The 23,037-nt window shown below is 43.3% G+C and overlaps 2 protein-coding genes across 3 annotated transcripts in view; one reads left to right on the top strand and one right to left on the bottom strand.

Moving 5' to 3' along the window:
* The window catches only part of kcnh8 (potassium voltage-gated channel, subfamily H (eag-related), member 8), a 52,790-nt gene extending 44,180 nt beyond the window's left edge, over positions 1 to 8,610 (top strand). For both annotated transcript variants that reach the window (XM_031853706.1, XM_031853705.1), the window contains exons 12-16: positions 572 to 610; positions 1,623 to 1,927; positions 2,190 to 2,305; positions 2,578 to 2,657; positions 6,437 to 8,610. In XM_031853706.1, coding sequence (XP_031709566.1) covers positions 572 to 610; positions 1,623 to 1,927; positions 2,190 to 2,305; positions 2,578 to 2,657; positions 6,437 to 7,027 — 1,131 coding nt within the window. In that variant the 3' untranslated portion in view covers positions 7,028 to 8,610. The remainder of the gene's footprint in view (positions 1 to 571; positions 611 to 1,622; positions 1,928 to 2,189; positions 2,306 to 2,577; positions 2,658 to 6,436) is intronic.
* A 2,802-nt stretch (positions 8,611 to 11,412) lies between these two features.
* LOC116387361 (polypeptide N-acetylgalactosaminyltransferase 15) lies at positions 11,413 to 19,806 on the bottom strand. The gene is made up of 10 exons (XM_031854354.1): positions 18,947 to 19,806; positions 18,639 to 18,805; positions 18,343 to 18,547; positions 17,228 to 17,395; positions 16,714 to 16,831; positions 16,012 to 16,206; positions 15,775 to 15,906; positions 15,567 to 15,668; positions 15,342 to 15,485; positions 11,413 to 15,241 (listed from the first exon to the last, which is right to left on the bottom strand). The coding sequence occupies exons 1-10, from the start codon at positions 19,477 to 19,479 to the stop codon at positions 15,050 to 15,052; spliced, it is 1,956 nt and encodes a 651-aa protein (XP_031710214.1). The 5' UTR covers positions 19,480 to 19,806; the 3' UTR covers positions 11,413 to 15,049.
* Between the last annotated feature and the right edge of the window lie 3,231 nt (positions 19,807 to 23,037).

The following is a 23,037-nucleotide window of genomic DNA, read 5'->3' as shown; positions in this document are numbered from 1 at the left end:
GTGTGTGTGTGTGTGTGTGTGTGTGTGTGTGTGTGTGTGTGTGTGTGAGAGAAAAAGAGAAAAATAGCCGGGGCACTTGGAGGAGCTCTGCTGCTGTAATTTGGGTATTTCTGTCTCTCCAGCCCAAACACAACTGGACCACTTACACCAACACACACACATGCACACACACAACTGCGCACAGTATGCACTCTACCTGCCGCAGGGCTTTTAGGTGAAGCTAATGTGCAGAGGGGCAGCCCAAATCTCAGGATCGAGTATGTGTTAAAAATGAAGAAAGGAGGAAGGAGGTAGAGGATGTGTTTGTGGCTGAGAGGGTGAGATTGCACGAATATTACTGTACGATACATGAGCACAACACACCAGCATCAGTGTGTTGAGGGGAATTATTTTCCATCATTGGATCACCTCAAGCCATATAGTCTTAGTATATATAGTGTATTGTCAAATTTACTGCTGAGCGTTGAGAAATAGCTCCCCCGTATTTAACACTGAGAGAAGAAAGGCCACATCTTGATTGCTTTTTCCTGCAGTTCATTTACTGTATATTTCCTCTCTGGCTCTCTTCCAGATTAAGGCCCGACTCTCTACAGCAGCTCTGGATACTCAGGTAATGCCCCGCAAGCACTGTAACACACTCAAACACTGATTGATGATTAACAATCTAAAGGCAATAGATTGTGAGACGGGTACCATTAACCCAAAAGGCTTGTCCGACCTCGATCACCTTGCCCTATTTGTTGATGCCAGCCCGCAACGTTTTAATCAGCCCGCAATAGGAAATAATAAAAATCAAATTCACATTCAACTGCAGATCAATTCTTCTAAATCTATGAAAGGTCCGCAGGGCGTAGACCCGCTAATGATGGACTCAATCACTCTTTTGGAATTAATGGTTCTGATAGAGAGATATTTTGTCTTGGTAGGTTTAGGGAGGAGAAAGATCAATTCTGTGTTGGCAGTCATTAAATCATTCTTCCTCAGAATAAAGGGTGATATAGATCTATATGCTGCCGGGCTGCTCTTTGATCAATTCAGCTGTCGGAGCCATTAACCTCACGCAGGTGTTGGCTTCCTTTGAGAGAGTTGGGTTATCGCCTGCTGATCTCTAGGTTACTGTTACGAGTTACTTCATTTATTTCCGTTATTACTTAATTGTATCCTCATCTTATGGTTGATCAGCGTCCTTGCAATTTTGCTCAACTTGCAGACCCATGACAAAAGAGGGCACAAGACTGATGTCAGACTGATGCCTTCATTACTCTGCAGGTCACAGTTTCAGTCTAAAATGTTGGTCTGGGGATTTTTGGTCGACCATGTCGCTCATAAATCCAGCTGAGTGCTCTGCTCCTTGCATATTAGTAGTAAGTGCACACCTATTTATTCAAAACACCTCTGTGTATTTCAGGGTCATGGTATTAACTGTGCAAATACAGCTTAGCGTATTCAGCATCTTCAGAGCAAGCTGATTACAGAATAGCTTTTTTTTGTTTTTTCAAAAAGAAGCATTTGACATAATCAAGGCTGACGCTTCAGATGACTTGAAATGTCATGAATAGATTTTAAGTTCATGTCTGACTCTCAACAATTCTTTTTGTTTTGTTTTTTCATTTCATTTACAGTCTGGGGTGAGAAGGAATGGAGGAGTGGTTCAGGGCTATCCACGCATCATAGAGGTACAGGAGGACAATGAGGAAGATGAGGAGGAGGGGGAGGAGGAGGATGAGGAGGAGGAGGAGGAAGATGAGGCCATGTCTGTGTCTGTGTCATCTGAGAGGAAACAGGCGGTGAACCTCGGGGACACGGGTGGGAAGTCTCAGCTGAGCCGATCCAGCCAGAAGACCTCGGTACAGAGTTCCAGGAGGTCTCGGAGGAAGATCCAGGAAATTACTCTGACCACTTTAGACCCGTCCAACCTCAGCCCCAGGTGAGTTTGATCGCCATTGATTTGTCTGTCTCCCTGTGACTCTGTGTTGGGTTGATTTTCTGTCATTCTTTAGCACAGTACCTTTGGTACAAACTATGATACTTTTAGACCATGAAACTTTAAACAATACAACAATGTTACAATAACCATATTATTAACGTTATTGTTGTTTCTAAATTATCTGATTACATCATCAGTACCAATCTTTACCTTCCTACACACACACACACACATACACACACACATTTCTGTCTCTCCGCAGGATAGTGGACGGTACTGACGACAGTGAGGGGACGGAGGGTTCCCTAGCTTTCCCCTTCTCTACCAGCCGAGGTTGTCCTGTCAATGAACCAACCAGTGCCTCAGCGTCCGCTACAGGTCCTCCCATACTACACTACTCAGCAATTTACCTCTCAAATATGACCTAATACCGTCTACAATCCCTTCATCTTCCCACATTCTGGGAAGTGAAAACATTTTAACATCCACATGCCTGCAGTAATGTTGTATAATGAGGGTGATTAATGGGAATTTGCACTTCCTGTCAACGCCTACAGTATTTATCAGCTGCCTTGATGCAATATCTGCTGGGTGTAAATTTGGACCTCTTATCCGTGGAGTGATTTGTAACTTGCTGATTTGTGTCACAGATATACTGCAGATCAGCACAGCAGAGTTAGCAGCTAAAGCCGAAGAGACCAGAGGACAACTGCGACACCTCGACCAGCAGGTGTGTGTGTGTGTGTGTGTGTGTGTGTGTATGTGTGTCTGTGTGTGTCTGTGTAAGAGAGAGAGAGAGAGAGAGAGAGAGAGACAGAAAGACAGGTGGGTTCAGTAAGTACGAGCCATATGGCTGAATCAGCTTGTCAGGCACAAGACAGGTAAAAGGATTGAGAGAAGTAATATTGACATTGTAGAAAAGTCTGCTCGAGGATGTGGTGTTATAATGAGGCCTTACGGAGTGGTATCATTTTTTAATACCTAAACCCTACATTTATGTGTTTTCATGAGCCTTCCATTTAATCAGTCTGGTGAATCTCAGGAAATCCTGACCCCAGTGTCTCGTTTGCAGCTTTTTCTTTTTACACCAGACCTACTGGGCCTCGTCAGTCACGTTGTATAATATAATATTTTGAGGTTTTATAGGCTTTGGTGATTCATTGTCCAGCTTGAAATAATCCGTTCACGCAGACACACAGCCTCTCATGCTGTTGCCTATGGTTTTGATTGGCGGGTGGCTAAATTGACATTAGACTTTTAGCAGGTGAGAAGGAGTGTTTGCTAGCTCCCGCTAAGCCTCAGTCTGTGTCCTGGGATGAGCAGATAGAGGCAGAGAGAGAAAAAGAAACATGAGGAGAAGGAAGTGGAGGGAGAAAAGGGGAGAAGGCAGATAGTTTTATGAAAAGAAACAAAAAGCAAATCAGAGGGAGATGAAAAAAGTCAGATAATGGCACAGCATCTTTACAGTTACACACTGTTGGCTCTGTTGTCCTGTCTGTGTCTCTGCGGGTTACCGGTGTTTGACAGGAAGTCTCTCAGCATGGTCTTGTAGGTTGGTAATTCTCTCTTGGATCCATCCACTCAGATCACCGTTGGAGATGAAAAGGGTTGTGTATGTTTAGACCCTGTATGCATTCTACACAAACTCAAATATGAATGACAAATGAGGCCATTGTTATTTGGCCCACACAGGGAAGTTTCATAATGTATATGATTTGCGGAGAAAAAAGGATTGATTGTCCCAATTACTGTTATTTAGTACTGTGGTGAACTCATGCACAGTTTCTCATCAAGTGCATTTAAAATCAGCTAATGTTCCACTCCAGTTTTTGTTGCTACATCTCAGCTGTGGGTAGAAATCCATTAGACACACTTAACTTCACAAACAAACACATGCAATTTGGTGGTTGGCAGTGTTATTTTTCTTAACAAACAAATACAACAGTACCAATTTTTTTCAGTGACAATCATGTAGCAAGGGCCTTGAGACCTGAATCCATACCTGTAAATAAAACAAACTGCAATATTAAATATGAGTTATTGCCATCTGAAAAACCAACTGTAGAGATCTTTGCTGATTCTGACCTGAAACAAAGTGGCAGCGTTTTAATGAACTACAAAATGTGTGAAAAATGATGCCTCATGCTACATCTATGCCACTGGAGGGTTCATTGTGTGAATGAGTACACTTGGTATCGTCAAAGGTCTAACATGGTGACCTGTGTACCGTGTCATGGAAATCATAATGTGCAGCTACACAGGAGAGCTGGAGGAAGGAGAGCTTTGCCTGAACAGTCTAAGTAATTGCACTCATGATTGCAAGAAGAGGCTTGACAATGAGACATAGGTACACACACGTATGCACAGCAGTGGTGGCCTACTTTAGTAAATGAACAGTGGGAAATAAAATCAAACACTGAAAGCAACAATTGTGTTAACACATCATGTATGTGTTATCTATCCACACATCTGACAGACACTGAGCAACAGTAGCAGTTATTTAGAGGCGTGTTTCTGGTTACCTGATGAATGTACTCGTTCTATTTTTGCTTTGCTTTGGTCTCCACCAATGATAGAAAATATTCTGTCTTCTTAGGCTGTTAAATGCTCCACCAGCATTTATAAACCAGCAAGTAGTTCATTTTTTTGTCTGCTGTTTAGTGCTGATCTTGCATATACAGCATGCTGTAAACAAGGTTAATGAGGTTACTTTTTAGAGCATCCGTCACCTTTTGGAAGTCGTCACCTCTGTCCTTTTTGTCCATGCTTACTACAACAGCTAAAGGCCAAAGTTCTCCAGGAAAGTTTGAGTTTTCTGATATTTTTGTATACCTTGTTAGTTTAAGCATTGTTTGATCTTAAGATGCTAATACTATATGTTTTGGGCGTAACACGTACCTGTAGCTGCAGTGAGTTCTCGTCATCCATGGCTGCTGTTTTGTCTGACTATCTCCACAGACGGTTGTCTCTGAGGTGGGAGTACTGGAATCATGTTGACAGCGTGTCAGATTGGACTGTCCTGTCGCTCTCAGCTTTTCTATTTTTATCAGAGCCAGAGTTTAGACCCATGCAGGCTTTTATCAGCTACTCCGTGAGGAAGAGGAGAGGGCGAGAGAGGAGAGAGAATATGTATCTAAATGTGTCTGTATAGTAGATCAAAGTTAAACAACCTTGATGTTAAAGAACGTAGAAATGTAATCGAGTTTACAATTAAATGTTCATTGATAAGACAATGAATTCGTAACAAATTTTCTAATTCACATATGTGTACAGTACGTAACATTGTGTGTCCATGTTACCCAGAGAATAGGAGAGAAGCGTTGTTTGGTCTGTCGTGATCACAATGTACTCGATCACCTCTTGCCGTATTCACACTGGAGCAGTTCCCACCTGGAGTTGGGTGTCCTGCTGAGGGCTGATCCAGTAGCACTGATGTGCATGATTGGCCTGATGAATGGTCGTGAGTGCTTTGACTGCTAGAAGCAGATGGCACATTGGCAGGGCTTCCTGGTCGTGCCCTCTGTGGACACGCCACGTGCAGAGAGCAGCTAATCATCACCACCCCCCCAGCCTTCATCAGTGTAATGACCAATTATAGCAGCACGATGATAACATGCTAAACGGCAGGCAGGAGACAGAAATATTTTTGACCCAAAATGATTGACCGGAAAATACTACATTCGTGATGATGTAAAGTACACCCTGCGGCTTTTTGTTCTTGCTAATTAGTATGTTTTTCCCTAGAAAGTTTGTCTTGATTACACCAAAAACGTCAACTACTGTATGTGGCAGTGAATCCACTTTGAGAGTTATAGAAGTAGAGGCCATAGGTTTGGATACCGGAGGTGGTGACAGAATCAAACTCTTCAAGCAAAGAGAGGCATACTTTACAACCTCAAAGGAATTAAACTACAAGTCTGCCTCGACTCATTTGTGTATTTTTATAATGGACTAGCCCATATTTATACAAGTTGTTACCCTGGTTTGGGTCCTGGTTGACTTTGACGAAATAACGGTAACAGCAAGTGCACTAAAGCAAATACCTATAGAGCAGAAACAAGTTTTTTTTTTAACTTTTTTTATTATAAGGAATGAGTAAAAAATGATTGCAACACTTGCAAAAATTTAAAATTTAAACTAATCCACTGTCTAATTTTCTTTTTAGAAAATTTAAAAGTTTGGGACATGTTTACATTAGCTCCACAGTGATAAATATAAAGCAGTGGCAGTAGGAAATATTCAGCTTGCATTAGCAAACAGCAATGACTTGGTGTAAAGAGAGCGAACAGCGAGGCTTGAGATTAAATTGAGCTGTGCTACAAAATAAATCCAGTGCAGGAATAGTGGACTCTGCCACTACCAACAAGAACTGCTCGTCTTCTTTCCTTCTTTCTAACCATCCACTTGAGTGCCTAAAATTAAATATTCATGCCACACCCCACCCATGGATGAGGATGCACGAGGCACTTATTTTTCTTCTTTAAAAATATATATTGTTTGTTTCTGCAGGTGAGTAACCTCGGGAGGGAAGTGGCCGACCTTGGACAAGTCATGAGGAGAATGGCCCAACTCATGGAGACCCTCATGTCGTCAACGCCGCAACCTACAGTAGTCTGCCCAACGCACTACTCCCCAGCACACCTCACATACCTGCCCCATCCTACCCCTCCTATGTCTTACCCTTCACCATGCTCCTCTCAGACTGCCTCCATTTGGACGGACATGCCCATCTCATTGCCCTCCTCTCCCCTCACTATCCCTCAGCAACATGGTGTGATATGTCACACAGACTTCCTCACACATAGATCCCAGGACCTCCAGCTGGGGTACTCTGCAATCCCCAGCTCAACTCCCCCTCCAACTCGCAACTTATCTGCACTTCAACTACAGCCCGTCATCTCAGAACCTCACCTGCCTTCCTCGCCCCTCAGCTCACCAGAGATTTCCCACTACAAAGACGGGGTCTCTGTCTCCATCAGGTCTAGAGAACACAATCCACCATCACAGGACGGGGGAGATGAGGGCCCTCATCAGAGCTCTGGGTGCTCTCTGCAAACTGGACTTGGGGGCACCTACCACAACCCAACTAAGGGTTTGTAGCAGCACTCCATCTGAACTTTCCTGGACTGTGCAGGACTCAATCCAGGATATTTTTTGGGGGATATGTTCCTGAACTGAAGTTCAGGCTGATCATATCATATTATTGCAGGACGTTTGCAGGGATTCAACTTTGATTCCTTTTGTTTTAAAGGCACATGTTTAAAAATCTTGTTGCATGAAAACAAGTACAGAAGGTTTAGGTGCGTTAGCTTTACCTTATAGAAATGTAGTGTTGTTAGAAAAGCTGCAGAGGTTTGGATCAGTCGAGGAGAAGTATCGTGGCAGCTCTCTGGGCACAGCTCACCCCCAACAACCCCCAATTTGAGGTGGGATTGTGCCATAATGGAAGACAAAACGGATGCAGTGGAGGAGAGAGTTCTTTCAGTCCTCCCTTTTTTTTTTTGCTCCATGCTGTTGATGGTTTCAGGTCAGCAGGTCTGGTTGGAGGAGGAGAAAGCATCGTAAGTGGGGATGGGGTTTGTAGACAAGGAGGGGGAGGGATAGGGTCTCTTAGAATCCATCCCCCAACCTCCTATCTCTGGCCTTTCCTCTCCTTTTAAACCTTGCACACTCAACCCCCACATGGTGCTCTGGATTGTGTGTACCAGTGCGTGGCTTGTTGAGGCTGGTTGGACTGGGAGCACAGAATGGAGTGAGATGGGACGTATTGTGCTCTTTACTGCTGGCCCTCAGGGGAAGAGGGTGGAGGAAGTTGGTTATGGAGATGTGGGGGGGGGGGGGTGGAGGGTATGTTGTGCCTCGGGCAGCACAGCCCCTGCTGTCGTCTGTCACACTGAGCGCAGGGACTCGTTCTCTCTCTCTGCTTCTCTTTTCCAGTGTTTTTCTCCACACACCTACACTCTCTCTCCCTCCTTCTTTATCTTTCTCTTGCTCTCTGCATGCCTTTCCAAGCCTTTTGAGTGGTGCCTGTAGACACACATTAACATTCTGCATGACACTCTGTGGAAATCCAGCTTGCCATTTATCTATCTATTTAAAGGAACCACGGTTCAATTGTTTATTACCTGAACCTGGCATTTACTGATGCATATTTATCGTATGTTGGCTCAGTCCAACAACTGGGCAATTTAGGGACAATGTAGTCGCCCCTGTTGTGAAGTGGCCTGGAGCAAAGTGCCGATACTAATCCACGATGGAGGCCATATCCCCGATCGCCACCCAGGGTTACCGTCTCTGAGATCTCAGAGCTGTTCAGAGCAAAGGCAATACTCCCATATAAAAGCACAATAAAGAAATAAAGAGGCTTTTATATTTCTATGAATGTATCAATACTAAAGATGTATTTTTTTACCTGAAGTAATGCAAGAGTGTGGGATGGCAGTTAATGATGCTACTGTATATGAAGTTATAGGAGTGCTGTTTGCTGGTACCAGCCAATGCAATCTTAAACCAGGAAAAAGATCCGAACTCTTGTCCTGACAGATCTACTGTACTCTTTTGACTTCATGTTGGTTTGCGTCTGCTTCTCTGCAAATGGAATGTACTGTAATAAAACGTCTTTTTTCCCATAGCATTTTGATATTATTAGATACAAAAAAACTGTTGTGCTAATAAATGACAAATATGACTGTTATGCCCCTGGCTTGTTGTTTTTGGTCAGTTTTCACAGAAACATTCATTAAAGCATGATGGAGGTTACGAGATTGTCACATCCAGGAGTCCTGCTTTTTCTCTTTTACAAAACAGATACAAGTATATTCCTTAAAACCTTAAAATGTACATTGCAATACAATGATTGGTGGCTATCAAAGGCCTTAATTTCGCTCAATTGTTGTGTTTTGGAAGTCCGTGGATAAAATGTCTGCTCATGCAGAATAAAATGTACTTCCTGATCAGTTTCATGGACATTCAAATAAAAACAAATCACTCTTGATGAGATGGCTCAAAGCTTATTCCTCCAGCAAATCAAATCATTTTCTTTGTGCCTCGGTTTCTGCAATAATCTGCTGACATCCAGACAAATTTATGATGTCAGGATTACAGCTAAACCAGCTATAAATTATGCTATGCCACTTCAAAATGTAAAAGTCTATAGACATATTGCTTATCGCTTTGAGCCAAAGGGTTAACCATGTTCACCATATTAGTTTAGCATGTTAGCATGCTAACATTTGCTCATTAGCACCCAACAATAAGTAACCTACAGCTGAAGCCGATGGGAATGCCATTTATGGGAGTTTTTGGTCATATACTAAAGTATTGGATATATTAAAACTTTGAACCGATGATGACGGCAGTGGAAACATTTAGGGAACCCCAACGTTATAATAATTCATCGTGAGGGAGACTTGAATATGTATGGAGAGTTTTATGGAAATCCCTCCAACAGCTGTTGCTGAAGTAATTGTTTTTGGACTCACCAACAAAAACACATGTCCACCAAAACACACAAAGTTAATGATGCCAGACCTTTGTCATACAAGACTGTTGTTTGTCCATATTGTTTGTAAAAGTAGTGTGTATTTGTTTTGTGCATGCATGTGTGTGTCTGTCTTTTGTTAGCTGCTGCCACGGTTCATCTGAGGTGAAAGCGCAGCAATCCTCATGCATTGTTGACGTGGGCGTTGGGTGAAAAATGAGTAAGTATGCGTGCTGTGGATCACATTGACACGTCTGTCATAGGTCCAGCTGCTCTCACCTGGCAAAATGCTGCTCCACTGTGTGTATGTGTGTGTGTGTGTGTGTGCAGGAAGTGGATTGAGGGGAATACTGGATCTGTCTGAATTAGATACATACATCAGTGGGGATGCAGGTCACATATACTTTATGGTTATGTGGCAGTGTTTTCTCTTCGTGTGTTTGCTTACACTTCCTAATGCTTTTAGGGAAAGTGAAAATGAAGATCAAAGGTCAAAATATCCCCCACTTTGATAATTTCTTGTGTGTTTTTTCATGAGAATAAACTTGCAGGTGGATGGGGGTGTGTTTACACTGAGGATGATTATTTGTGGGTTTAGCAGTGCCTCCAGCACATCTGTGGGAATGCTGTTATTTAGCCTGGGGTCTTGAAGACCCATCCATATTTAATGGTGTACAGACAATCCCATCCTGGCTGTTTATGCATCATTTTATCCACCTGCTGGCAAACTCATCTATTATTCACCGCTTCCCACAATCTGTCATTAGCTAACTGAAGCCCATCTGCCTTCCTCCTTTGCACCCTTGCCTTCCTCTTTCCCACCACTTGTGATTTCTGATTAAAGTGGGGTCTGACTCAAAGGGATTGAGAGGAGAAGGGAACAAATATGGTGGAAACGTGCAAAACAAATGCTAAAAGGAGAACAGGATTACAGTAAAAGAGGTGGGATGTGGACTTATGATGTATGAGCATTCATCTTTATACTTAAAAACATCGAACTGTGTTTCATAGTGTCTATATTGCTGTCTGTTTAATCTGCTCTTTTCACATTGTTTAATGATGGCCCTGACCCAAATACAGCAACTATTCATCCCCGTCCACTCTTTGTACACAGAAATGCTGCATGAGCACACACACACACACACACACACACACACACAGACACACACACACACACACACACAGACACACATTCACTCTTCCATTCAAATGAGAACTTTATCCCAGTGAAAAGAGCCTCTTCACTTGTCCCTCATCCCAGATTTTTGTACTAAAAAACACCATCGCTGTGCAGGAGGTGTGAACTTTTCTCTCGGGTAAAACAAGAATCTGTCCCTTTCTCTTCTTTCATCTCCATGGACAAAATGGAGATATGTTGAAACCTGCCAGCTGTGGTGAGGTGTCTCCATTCAGCCCTTACTGAGACCTGATAGGCTGCCTGCAAACAAAAAGAAAAGCTGAGCTGTTTGCTGAACCAAGGACACATTATGTTTGTGTTCGAATGTGTGTGTGCTTCTGGTTATGTGTAGGTCCGTACATATCAAATGTCTGTTTGCATATAAGAGAGCACACATACACATGTCAGATATGGAGAAAGTTCTCCACACAAGGGCTTTACATTTATCTGTTCCACTCTGGGTGAGACAGCGGCTGCTGCTGCTGCTGCACATCCAAATGGTTGCATTTGCATCGGCGTAAAGCAGGAAAGGGGGGAGAAGCTTGCAGGACATCTTGTGTGTTTGATAAATAAGTCTGAGCGGCTCCCCTGGGTGCTACAGTACAAGTGGTGGTGGTGGTGGTGGTGGGAGGGGTGGAAGAACAATGCGCATGTCAGAGATTACTGGTGGTTTCTGCTCTGGAGAGTGTAGGCCGGGCTTTGCCCATCGAGCGAGGATACTGGAAAGGCGGCTAAATTACCTCCATTGTTGCTCACCTGTCAGAGCATTTTCAAAGCAGCAGACAGGAGGATCATCAGCATGTAGAGCTCAGTGAAATAGTTGTTTCCGTTGTGTTAGATGTAGCAGTGATGTAAGGGTCCCTTTCTAAAAGTCTAGACTAAAATGCCCACTCATTTATAGAAGAAGATAGAAAGCAGTCCTCTGTATTCAAACACCTGGCAGGATTGTACTCATTTAACACAGACAGACGTAGATGAGGTACCTTTCCATTCTGTTGTACAGCGGTGTGTTTTTGCAGGATGACTATCGACGGATTATCAACTCTCAGAATCAGATGACTAGTATTCAAAAAACAATTATTTCTTTTTTCTTTTAATTCAATTTGTCTTAATAGAAACATCATCAATCTGTATCTAATCTAGTTAGAATTTAAGAGCAATCTTATTCATTCTTAATTTCACCACCATTGTTTTTCAACTTAATGATCAAATTCAAATAACTAAATCGTACTCTCACCACCCTGTTTCACACCCTTAATATTTGAGCCACACCACCCAGCATATAAGGTGGAAAATAAGAATGACTGCTGCTATTATTTTCTCCTTACAGCAATTCCAAATGTGTTTATTGATGCTTTGCACAAATACAGGTGTCATTGAAACACTGATTCACAATTTAAAGGGTGCCCTTATAAAGTGTTTGTGTCACCAGGAACTTTCTAAATGAGACATTCAGAAGCCGTTTTTGTCCCTGACCTTAATTGCTGCTGCAAGCCAAGTTTATGTCACATTTTAATGCACTTAATCTTTACTCAGTGTCAGCCGCGGCTCCTGAGGCCCATCCGCATAGACCTAATTGCACAACAAGGACATAACAAATGAATGAAAACAACAGTGTCTGTGTAAAGAACACCCAAGGCTCTTAAAGGCACGCACAGTAAGTACAGCCAGCCCCGTCCTGAGTGAAATAGCCCCATGGATCTTCATAAGGAGGCCACGGCTCCATGCACCACAGCAGCTGACATCCATCTGAGTCTCACTGGCCCATCAGAAGATGTGTGTGCTTGTGAGAATGCGACATGTCTCAGGTCCTTTTTCTCTTTCACTTCTCTTTTGTTTTCACAGGTCCTTTGTTATTGTATGTGTGGCATTGGGTGCTGACTCCATGACAGGTTAGATGCATGAATTGTGGGCTAATCTACTCTCTGCAAATACTTTTTTCTTTTATTCTGACCGTATTAAACCCCATAATTCAGAAATATACTGAAGCGGTATAGCCCGTTCCTTTGTCAGAAACTGAGCTTGCATATCCGACGAAATACAGAAATGTTGTTTAAAATGTTAGTAAGCGCATGAACAAGTATATATTTCTTTAATTTTACAAAATGTCATTCACAAGCAAAGAAAGAATATAATCTTTAACTTCTTTGTGAAGTTACCTATGATGAAGTTGCACCCCAAAGAGTTTTAACAGAAATCCAAAAACAATTTGTTTGGGATTTGGAAAGTAAAGTAGCATCATTTCCCATCACAGATATAGAGCATTATTCAAGTCCATTGTATTTAATCATGATTTAGAGTTAGTGTCTCGAGGCCCCAATGAGCAAACGACAGCTCATTTGAAACATGCCGATAAGCAATACTCGTAAATAAATCTTGTATGTTTTGAGCTGTTACAGGAGGTCAGTTGTCTCCTGGACCCCAAACAGAACATAAGGGTTAAACTGTCAGAGCTTTTCTGTTCCTTCATTATACTTTATAGGTATAGGCTACTATGTCTTGCAGTCTTCTGGGCAAACATGGATTGCTTTTCACTGTGAAAATAGCAACACAATGACTCTGTGTCCATCTAAAGCAGAGAGATGTTTGTCCTTCTTGTCCAAAGGCTCAGTAGCTTATAGTTATGTAACTGAGAGAGAAGATGTATTAATCAACAACATGTTTTTTGTCCAAGTGTTTGACCTATGCCTCGAAGCTGCAGACATACCATATGACTGCTTTTTATTCTAAAGGTGCTGTGTACTTGACTGGGCTAAGTGCACCATGGGTTAAGAAAAGCATTACCGTGACAGAGTATAAGGCGGTTATTAGCACTCAATGCCTGGGGACAAGGAGAGCGTGCCGCCTGCCAGTTGACATCCTAACCTCTGTGGCTTGAATAACGGCCACACTTATGATTGGGCAGTGAGTTACAGTTGACACAAGGACACGAAAACACATTAGCACTGGATGCTAATCACTGACAGCATCCACTCCTCTCAGTCACATGGACTACAGGATATTACTGTCCCATGGTAGGCCAACCGTGTAGCATAATCATGTATATTATGAGGACATCTTTAAGGATATTCTCAGAAGTAAATCATATTGTGCACAACAATAAGAAAGTGATCAGTTGGGGCTTTAGAGAAGATTTTTAAGGCAGATGGCTCCCTCTGCTGTTGGCAGCTGATAATGTATGAGTATATATTTGTGGTCAATATGCATTGTAAATCATGATCCCAAACAATAAAACATTTTAGAATGAAACATTTTGTGGAACTGAATCACTCACACAGGTGTTTTCAGACCACCTGATTGGCATCTCTCTTACTCTCCTGTTGAGATCTGTTGCACCTGAGGTTTTCACAGAGGTCATTTCGACAAAAGTGAATGTTTAATGATGGTTATATTCCATTAGCTGCTTCAGTGTCTGGTATTGTGCATGCTGGCTCACTGTCACACTGTCATGTCTTATACTGGGACACGTAAATAGAACAGCGTCATCGTTAGTGATTAGTAGCAGCTGTGATTTTCCGACTACGACAAGTTGAAATGTGAATGATTAGCTCACTGAGCTGACGTCTAATCAATAGAATAATTAAAAAGACCTGGGTCTGCAGGGCCAGAACTACACTACAAAGCCAAAGGTATGTAGACATCTGAATATTAGGTGATTTTTTTAAACATCTTTTTCTATAATAAGTCTACATTTAGGTCCTTCATAAAGTAACTGAATAAAGTAACTAGCTTGTCTAACCGCAGGTCTGTATGCTACGGGAAGTTACTTTTCAGTGCAAATGTCAATATGTTTTACCTGATCCCTACCAGTAATTGATCTGTTCAGAAAAAATAACCCATTTTTCTTATCTCTTCTTATTCAGAGGGCAAAATTGGTTCTAAGTCGCCCTGTTTTTTTATTCTAACTCTATTTTAGGATAAAGAGAGAGGAAGGGTGCAATGGTGGTGTCGGGGTTAAAGCTTTGTCCGGAACAAATCTATCTGTATTTTAATCTATCTAATATTAAAATATACCATGGACTAATTTTGGTCCTCTCTGGTACTTGATACTACTCATAATTTCATCACTTCCATCCAGGTAAGTTTATCGAGATGAATCTGTGTTTAATGTGATTCTGTCAGTAGATAATGAAGAAGATCATTTAAGATAATGTTCTCTACGTGTTTCCACACTGAATATAATTAAATGTACATAAATACAATACGTATTACTAAATAAACTGTTTTAAATAAAACATTGTATCATGTATTGTATTACTTTAGATAGTCTGTTGTTTATTATCTAAGAATAAATTGTACTTGCAATCCTTAAAACAGGACCAAAAAAGCTGAGCGGCAAATGGAGCAAAAAAAGGCATCTGTTTTTGTATTTTTCTGCACCATTTCACTCCTGCATGCCACTATGCACAGCACATAGTATATGATAATATACATTAATAACATGAATCCCCCTGGGCTCTCTGTATCAGGCACCTTTAGGAGCTACTAGTTGCTCAAAGTGCCACTGTTGTCTGGGGTGATGGGTGCAGGGGCGCAGGAAGAGACCTCCCGTCTTTGCGCGGGTGTTGACGTCTCTTGGGCTGCTCTGTGTGAGACCTCCTTCCTTCACAACCTCCAGACATAACTGGGACTGCTGGTGAACGAGTTGACCGCTCAGCTGAAACAGAAAACAGACGCAGTGGGTTAGCCGAAACGCCTACTGTGACCGTATACATCTAATGAGATAAATAACAGGGAAGTTTAACTCTCTGTCTTGCCTTTATGAACTTCCACTGGAGTCTTCTGGTGGTAGGTCGGTGTGTGGGGCATGGAGATAAGATCACTCTCTCGCCACCTGCGTCCAAACACAGAGCCCCCATGGGACCCCAACGCACTTCAAACTCAGAGTTCAGATCGCAGTGCTGCAACGACAAGAGAGATCATCTTTGCCACTGTGTGTTTACCTGTCTGTCTTTGATTTTCACAACTGTTTTCATGGTTACCTGGCTGCCCGTCCCACTGCACGGCGCTGCGTTCATGGCCCCACCCTGCAGTCCCAGCCCTCGGGGGTAGTCCGCACAGCTGCTAGTGCCGACATTGTACAGCTTCGGACAAATGGGACACATCAGTCATCAGTTATGTCCATCAATGAATGGAATAAATCCTGTGTGCGTATAGGTGTGAGAGTGTGTGTGTGTGTGTGTGTGCTACCTCGCCTGACAGCGTAGGTCTGTCCTGGGGGATGTAAAGTTGTGGATAAACTGTAGTCAGGAACCAGTGAAAGTTACGACAGCCCAGACTCCTCTTAAGCCGCAGACGCTCCGTGATGTTAGGGCTCTCAGACTGCACAGAAGAAATAACAATTAGGTCCTTCGACTTCTTTTTTTAAATATTTGGTACACTCACCAGCCAATCTCTTGACTAAGTCCCCACATCAAACATACACACCTGCCTGATGAAATGAGCAAGTGTGTCTCTCCTATAGAAGATCTTCCTGTATGCGTCCATCCAGGTGTCTGCTATCCGGATCTTGTTCCTCTGAAGCAGCTCCTGGTCTGAGAAGCGGTAAGGCAGTTGGTGATGGTCTAGGTGGGCAACACGTGAGCAAGGAACCACCTCCATGGTGCCCCCGCAAGACCACACCTGGGATAACGGGAACAGTAAAAACAGGTTCGTGTCCCTGTAGTTTTTGTGTTTGTGTGCCTTTTATTACAAAGCAGTATTATATTTTGAAGTTTTGTTTTGCAAGCTGCACATTAATATGTATTTCAACACGCTGCACCATTTTTCATTTCAATCTGTCACATAACATGTTACAATTCCAAAATATTTATTTAATCGGCCATCTTAGGAAAAAAGGGTGGCCGCATAACAGTTTCTTCTCTTATTTGTGCATTTGTCACCCGGCCCAGACATTCCCAGATCACTATTCAACCTGAGACTTTCCATTTGCAAAAGGCATCATGTCCCAGAAAGACATTCCTGAGGCCCTGACAGAAGGCAACTAAATCAGCCAAAGTGTCGCTAAAAAAAGGCTTACGTGGTTTAAGATGAAAAACAAAAGCAATCTGTCACCTCTCTGTAATGTGTGAGCAGGTAAATTGCAGATTTGGATGGAAAGTCGATGGAAAGTTTTTTTTAATGCTTTACCCTGATTGACAGCTCAATTTGTTCCACTCCCCACAGCACCATCCCAGGGTCGTAGGCTCCCACACTCTGGAAGAAATGTCTGTCGACAGCCACAACTCCGCCTCCCAACGCTGGGCTCCTGTCGTACACAGAATCAGCATCACTTTACTGTATCGCAGGAGCAGAGAGACATTACAAACTTCACAGTATTACAGTCTTAATTCGCAAGGACAATCGGATCACAGCACATAGCCAAGAGCAATGGTTCCTTAAATTAACTTGTGACTCCTTGTCGAAGGTCATATATTTCTGTGAGCTATGAGCACTTAAAGCAAAGAGGACCTTACTTTACCTATAGGCCTAATGAGGTTTAACTACACATTGAAAAGATAAGAGAAAAATAAACACATTTTCTTTTCTTTTAATCTTTTCTAACTTGTTTATCATCTCATGACCCCTCCTTTCAATCTTGCTGCCCCTTTGGGGGTTCCAACACTCATGATGGGAAACTGACATCATTTTGCTGTAAACTCACTGCACAGGTCGAACAGCTGAGTCTGGGTCTTTATCTGGCAGCTGAGGGTTAGATTCCCAGGAGAAGTCAAGCCTCCAGTCGAACACTCCCCTGACTGGCCACTGGGTGGCATTGTACTGAAAGGTCTGCCAGTCTATCACATCCATTATGGGGGACACCACTCTGGTCCTGAAACAAGACCACACATCCATTTTTTTAATTCAAATTTGCCCTTTTTCATCAACATTTATCAAGTAGGGTGATTCAAACCGAGGTGTGTGTACTGAATGAGAAGCACGCTCCTGTCAGTCAAAGATTTTGAAGAATAAGAACATTAACAATTCCTAACCATCCTTCCTTGGTTATACTTTCACTTATTATTCAAAGAGTGTGTGCAGTAAGATTGGTACTGAGAAAGGGAAAATGTTTCCTCATCAGAGGGTGTGTGTGTGTGTGTGTGTGTGTGTGTGTGGTGCTTATAACTTAAAATATATGCGTACGAATATGTTGGTTAATGTCACTGAATTCAAGTTCAGAGACAGACTGTCTGTTCTGTTTCACACGTTACTTGAAATGTTTCTCCCAAGAGGCCATGTGTGATGTGATGCTCAGAAGAACTGGAATGAAGAGATTAAAAACAGCAGGAAATGGGCAGAGGGTCAAACATGTGGCTGAGAGAGTTGAGTGGTTGCAGACTGTAGGTCTGAGAGTTCAGCCTAATTACCTAGTGTAACAAGAGCTACGCTGCAGGCAGCCTGAGACCCAGCAGCCAAATCATGAGAGCCGCATGCTTCGTATACAGCACATGTATCCCACGGTTTACTAACGAGTACGGACAACTGACAACTCTGAACCCTCCTTCTTCTCACTTCTCTCAAGCGGTTCTGTCAAACAGCAGAACACAGTGGAGAAACGAGCAGACCGACTTGGGCACGGATGCTGGGTTTTTCCAGCCCAAATGTTTAGATAATTATTCATCGTTACAAAACTCTGGCTATCTTACATTTTATATTTTTGGGATTCAACCAACAGAGCAATTCATAATTAGTGTCGTTATAATTGACCATTGGGAACAACAAGGGTTTTGCGCTGCTGTTGATTACTTTTGTAGGCTACATAATTATAATAAATTGTACCTATCCTGGGCCACTCTCTCCAGCAGTGGTTCCAGCCAACCCTTCTGGCATTCACAGTGGGAGTCCATGAACACCAGCACCTCTCCTGCAGCTCTGGCAGCACCCAGAGTTCGGCACCCTCCGACGCCCAGGCGCTTGGTGCTGCGGATCAAACGCACCCCGTCCAGACGAGACACATACTCACTTAGCACGCTCTTCAGGTGACCTGAGAAGTGAACAGAGACAAATACATTGGCATGGGGTCAGCACAGGTCAAGTGGATGGATGGATGGATGTGGACAGATAGAGCAACTGACCGTGCTGGCTCAGGTCGTCCACTAACAGAACCTCCTGTAGATACTGTTTGGGCGCAGTATCCAGCACGCTGTGCACAGTGCGCAGGAGCGTGGACCAAGCCTCGTCATGGAAACAGATAACGACACTGGCCGACGGCAGCGACTCGCTGTACTGCTCCCCCAAACACCTGGGAAACAAATTCACACCGTCAAAGCGGCAACTTCTTTAACTTGGAACGCCTCTAAATACCAAAGTGTGGTCATTTCTGCGCAGAGGTTTTGCTGAATCTTTTTAGTCGTGCACTTTGGACACTGCGTCGCGCACTCACTCGGGATGGCGCACCTCGGGCAGCCTGCGATGCAGTGAAATCCTCTCGCTGACCACCTCGTTGAAACCGTACTTCTGCACCGCAGAAAACCCCACATCCCCCTCCATACCCTCCAGGTACGGCCGCGCTGCTTTCCCCATTTCACCGTGCGTCGGAGCCGCAGGCGCTCGGGGATCCTTGTTAGCTCCGGGGAGAAGCACCTTGTAGCTCCCTTTCCTCTGTGAAGGGTTCTTGGTTCCCTGCGCCGATGGCACTAATAAGAGCTGGTCTTCTTGCAGAGACTTTAGCGGGGCGAGATCGACACCAAGCTCCAATGCAGGGTCCCGGGAGTCCACAATCACCTCCAGGTCCGGTGCATTGGGAATCCGCTGGAGGGGGCGGCGGGGAGGGCCAGGTTGTTGAAGACTGTGGTCCCGGCGCCGGTTGCTTAAGAGGTCCGAGAGAGCCAGAGTAACCAGGGCGAAGCCGAGGAGCAGCAGCCAGAGGCAGAGCATCCTCCTCCGGACAGCTGTAGCTCTGCCCCACAGCCTCATGCCGATGAGTGCAGAGGAGAGGGGGGTACGAAGTTGACCCGGTGCCGTCTTGACTTCCCCATTATTGAGCTTCGACTCAACTTTGAAGTCGATTAAATTTCACCAAAGTGATGAGATTTGACAGGGATTATCCAAAAAATGTAGAAAAAGACACAACTGGCACATTAGTCTCCTGAAGTGTAGCCCCGCATCCATGGAGCAGCAGACCTGGGACACTAGTGACAGACGGAGCAGGTTCAAGACGATCCCTCAACTTCTTCTTCTTCTCCTGATGGAAGTGCCCAGACTTTGCCTCTCATCCCGCGGTCCTAAAGCCCGCGTAAAATTGAGCTCACAACGGCTTGAGGATGCACCTGATACATTCACCTGCTCCTACACCTGCTGAGTTGATCCTCAACGCAATCCCAACAGTTCAATTGATAACAATGATTAAAGCACCCTTTAATAAAACAAACTCTAATGGAAAAATACTAAAATTCCAGCTCCCAGACATTAATTGTATTCAAACAGTCAGTTTTATGTTTTTATGAGTCTATTTAGGGATTTGAATGGATGTGGGACTCAGTAGTTAGTTTTAGGCTATCGTATGGTGCCAATATAACTGTCATGACTTGTGCAGGATCCTAAAACTCAGAATTCCTGAACTCGGTATGTTTAATACGGCAGTGCTGTGGAATGAGAACGTGTTTTTATGTTTCCTCCAGTTTGTGTGTGTGTGAGAGTCGACTTGGTACAGGCGTCTCCCCGGTGCGTCACACATCAAAGATTGCTCTCTCTCCGGCCAGCTGGCGGAGGGCCTCGCAGTCCCATGACCGTCTGTCGGTGCCGGGAAGCGGGGGCGGTCGCAGCTTCCATCTCCACGGTTCTCCGTGGAGATCTTGGCAGCCTAGGCATCTGTTTTCAACTGAGTGGAGACAAAGACCTCAGTTTGAGTTGATTTTTTTCCTTTTTCTTTTCTTTTTTGACATGTGGAAAATTGTTTTCCTACTTTATCACAGGGAATTTAACCCAACCTACACGTGGCATTAAATCAATTATGATTTTAAGGGAAAACGCCCAAAAAGTAATATGAGGATTTCAATGGAAACAGTCTAATATTTTTCTTACTGCATTTTCCAAGTGACCTCGGGGTGATATTTCCTTTACGGTGATGGCCAACAAAAGGTTTTCTTCAACACATCAGTAGAAATGAAGAACATCTGTGTCAGCCTGCTTCACAAGCTCTGTTCTGTGTTGTGGCTGATTGGAGCTGTGAAAGAGCAGAGCATGCACAACATGGCAGTGCAGCAGTGGAAGCTTTGAAGCCAGTTTGGCTGCAGTCAGAGACCAGTACATCCTGGTGGTGGTGGTGGCTGTCTGGTTGAGTGTCTGAGTGAGAGGGTGGGATTAGCAGCTCACTGCTGTCCTCCTATTAAATGCAAAGACATTCACCTCTGCTCAGGATGACAGGGCAGAATGGCTTTTGATGATTATGATTACTGTCCACACTCAGAGAAGGGAGGGGACACCTGGAGAGTCAGACTGGGAAGTTGAAAGAGCAACAAGATGAGGGTGTTGCAAAGAGAATGGAAATGAAAGAGAGATGAAAGATCACATAGATTGAAAGACAGAAGAGACTAGAGTGTGACGTCTGTCTCCTTGTGGGATTATGTTTACAGAGGCCTCAAGACTGAAAAGGAAGAAAGTCTTCATGTATTTCCAGCACTGCACAGTGAAGACTCCCATATGTTCCGTCCTGCCGCCAAAACGCACACCGAATCGAAGTTTCCATTGCCAGCACAGACACACACATGAACACCCTGGAGAATATGGACACACACATTTATGGACACGCACACACACACACACACATATTGAAGGTCCAATCCACATGCTCAGGAATGGGCCTGCATTCCACCATTCGACTAGAAGCCAGAGCTGTAATTGAGAAGGCACGACAAGTACTCGCATGTATCCTCTCACACACACACACACACACACACACACACACACACACACACAGAACAGAGAGAGAGAAAGAGAGAGAGAGAATAACATTGACTTTTGGCAGCACAATGCATTTCTATGGTGGTTGTTCATTCATATTTTTGTTTTACAAGCTGTGGTATTTGGAGCCTTTTGTGCTGCTGAAAAGAAAAAGAGAAACAGAGAGCTTCTACTCATCTTCTAGAGTCACTAGTGCACTGCCCGTTCAAAACACACTTGTTCAGAATGGGCTAAATGTTTGGACTACGCTGTTGCTGCTTGCAGCTTTCTCGAGAACCGCTCATTAACAACTTCACACTCAACACAGCCAACACCCAAGTCGCTGTTCACGTTCAGAAACACCAGTGAAATAAGCCTACGGTCTGGTTCACGGGAAAAAACACCAGGGGCAGACTTCACTGTTTGGGGGCCCCAAACTAAAAGGGCCCCTAACAGCTATATATTTATCATGATGTTTAGCTTTGAAAAATATTGAATTATGTTATTCTTCTAACTCATTGTACCCCGAAATATCTTAGAAAAGGACACAGAACGACGTAAAAAATATGCAACTCAACTCTATACCACTTACTACTTCTACTTCAGAGGAAAACATTGTAGTACTACATTTACAGAGACATGGTTACTGGTTACGTCGGAGATCCTGATTTGATTTAGAAAATATAACAATTAAAATATGATCATATTCGAATTCAAAGCTCCACCTTGAACAGACCTTAAGTCAATTTAATTAAAGGCATTGTGCCTCTTTCGTATTCACTTGAAGTAAAAATATAAATGCAGAAGTTTTACTGTGCGCTATTAATAGTTTTACTATTGATAGTTTATAATTCTACTGTTGCAACATCTTTGATTTGCCTTCTTCTTCTATAACTGGCAAAAACATCTTTCCCAGTTACTGACTCCAGGAAGGTGAAGACATGTCAGTTGAGTAGAGTGAACGCAGTCAATGAGACGCCATCTTGCCGCTGCAGACAACACACTGGACGTCTGCGGAGGCCTGAAATCCGACAAAAGCAGGCCCTTAGCTCCGCAGCAATGCATAGATCAGATGAGCGGTTCTTGAGATATGCGAAGGACGTACAGACAGACAGAGATTCCTTGCTGTATAAAGCCAAAACTATTAGTTGATTAATCTAAAAGTAAATCAGAAAATGAACATGTAACCGTTTGGATCAACTTTGACTAAACATTTAAAGGGGAACATCACCTAAATGAAGAACTCCAAGTGTTATTTCTGAGGCCAAAGAGAGTTCAAGTTTCAACTTTCCGAGGCCATCGAAATAACACATTGGAGTTCTGCTCTCACTCAGAAGTAAGTCCTAAACTTATGATCTCGTCAAGTAGCATACAGTCTGGATCTGCTCCATAGACAATAGGACTGGTTTTATTTATTTCCTTCTTTATACCCAGAATTAGCTATATTCCAATGTAGTGTTCTCAGTTTTGATACAGATTTGGATTCTGGGACATTTCTGACATATTATAGAATAGCAGATTGATCAATTAATCGACAAAATAATCATAGAATGAATCAATACTGAAAATAATACTTAGTTGCAATTATATATG

The sequence above is a fragment of the Anarrhichthys ocellatus genome, unplaced genomic scaffold (assembly GCF_004355925.1).
Source record: "Anarrhichthys ocellatus isolate YVR2014 unplaced genomic scaffold, GSC_Weel_1.0 scaffold14, whole genome shotgun sequence".
Classification (NCBI taxonomy): domain Eukaryota; kingdom Metazoa; phylum Chordata; class Actinopteri; order Perciformes; family Anarhichadidae; genus Anarrhichthys; species Anarrhichthys ocellatus.
The sequence above is the reverse complement of the archived record's forward strand: the minus strand, read 5'-3'. Positions and strand labels throughout refer to the sequence as shown.

What these genes read in the sequence shown, in the direction of transcription:
- LOC116387361 (XM_031854354.1), bottom strand. Translation starts at nt 19,479, where the DNA reads ATGAGGCTGTGGGGCAGAGCTACAGCTGTCCGGAGGAGGATGCTCTGC. An exon ending in GAGAGAGTGGCCCAGGATAG is followed by an intron (nt 17,396 to 18,342) that starts GTACAATTTATT and finishes GTCTTGTTTCAG; the next exon opens with GACCAGAGTGGTGTCCCCCA. An exon ending in TCCAGTGGAAGTTCATAAAG is followed by an intron (nt 15,242 to 15,341) that starts GCAAGACAGAGA and finishes TTTCTGTTTCAG; the next exon opens with CTGAGCGGTCAACTCGTTCA.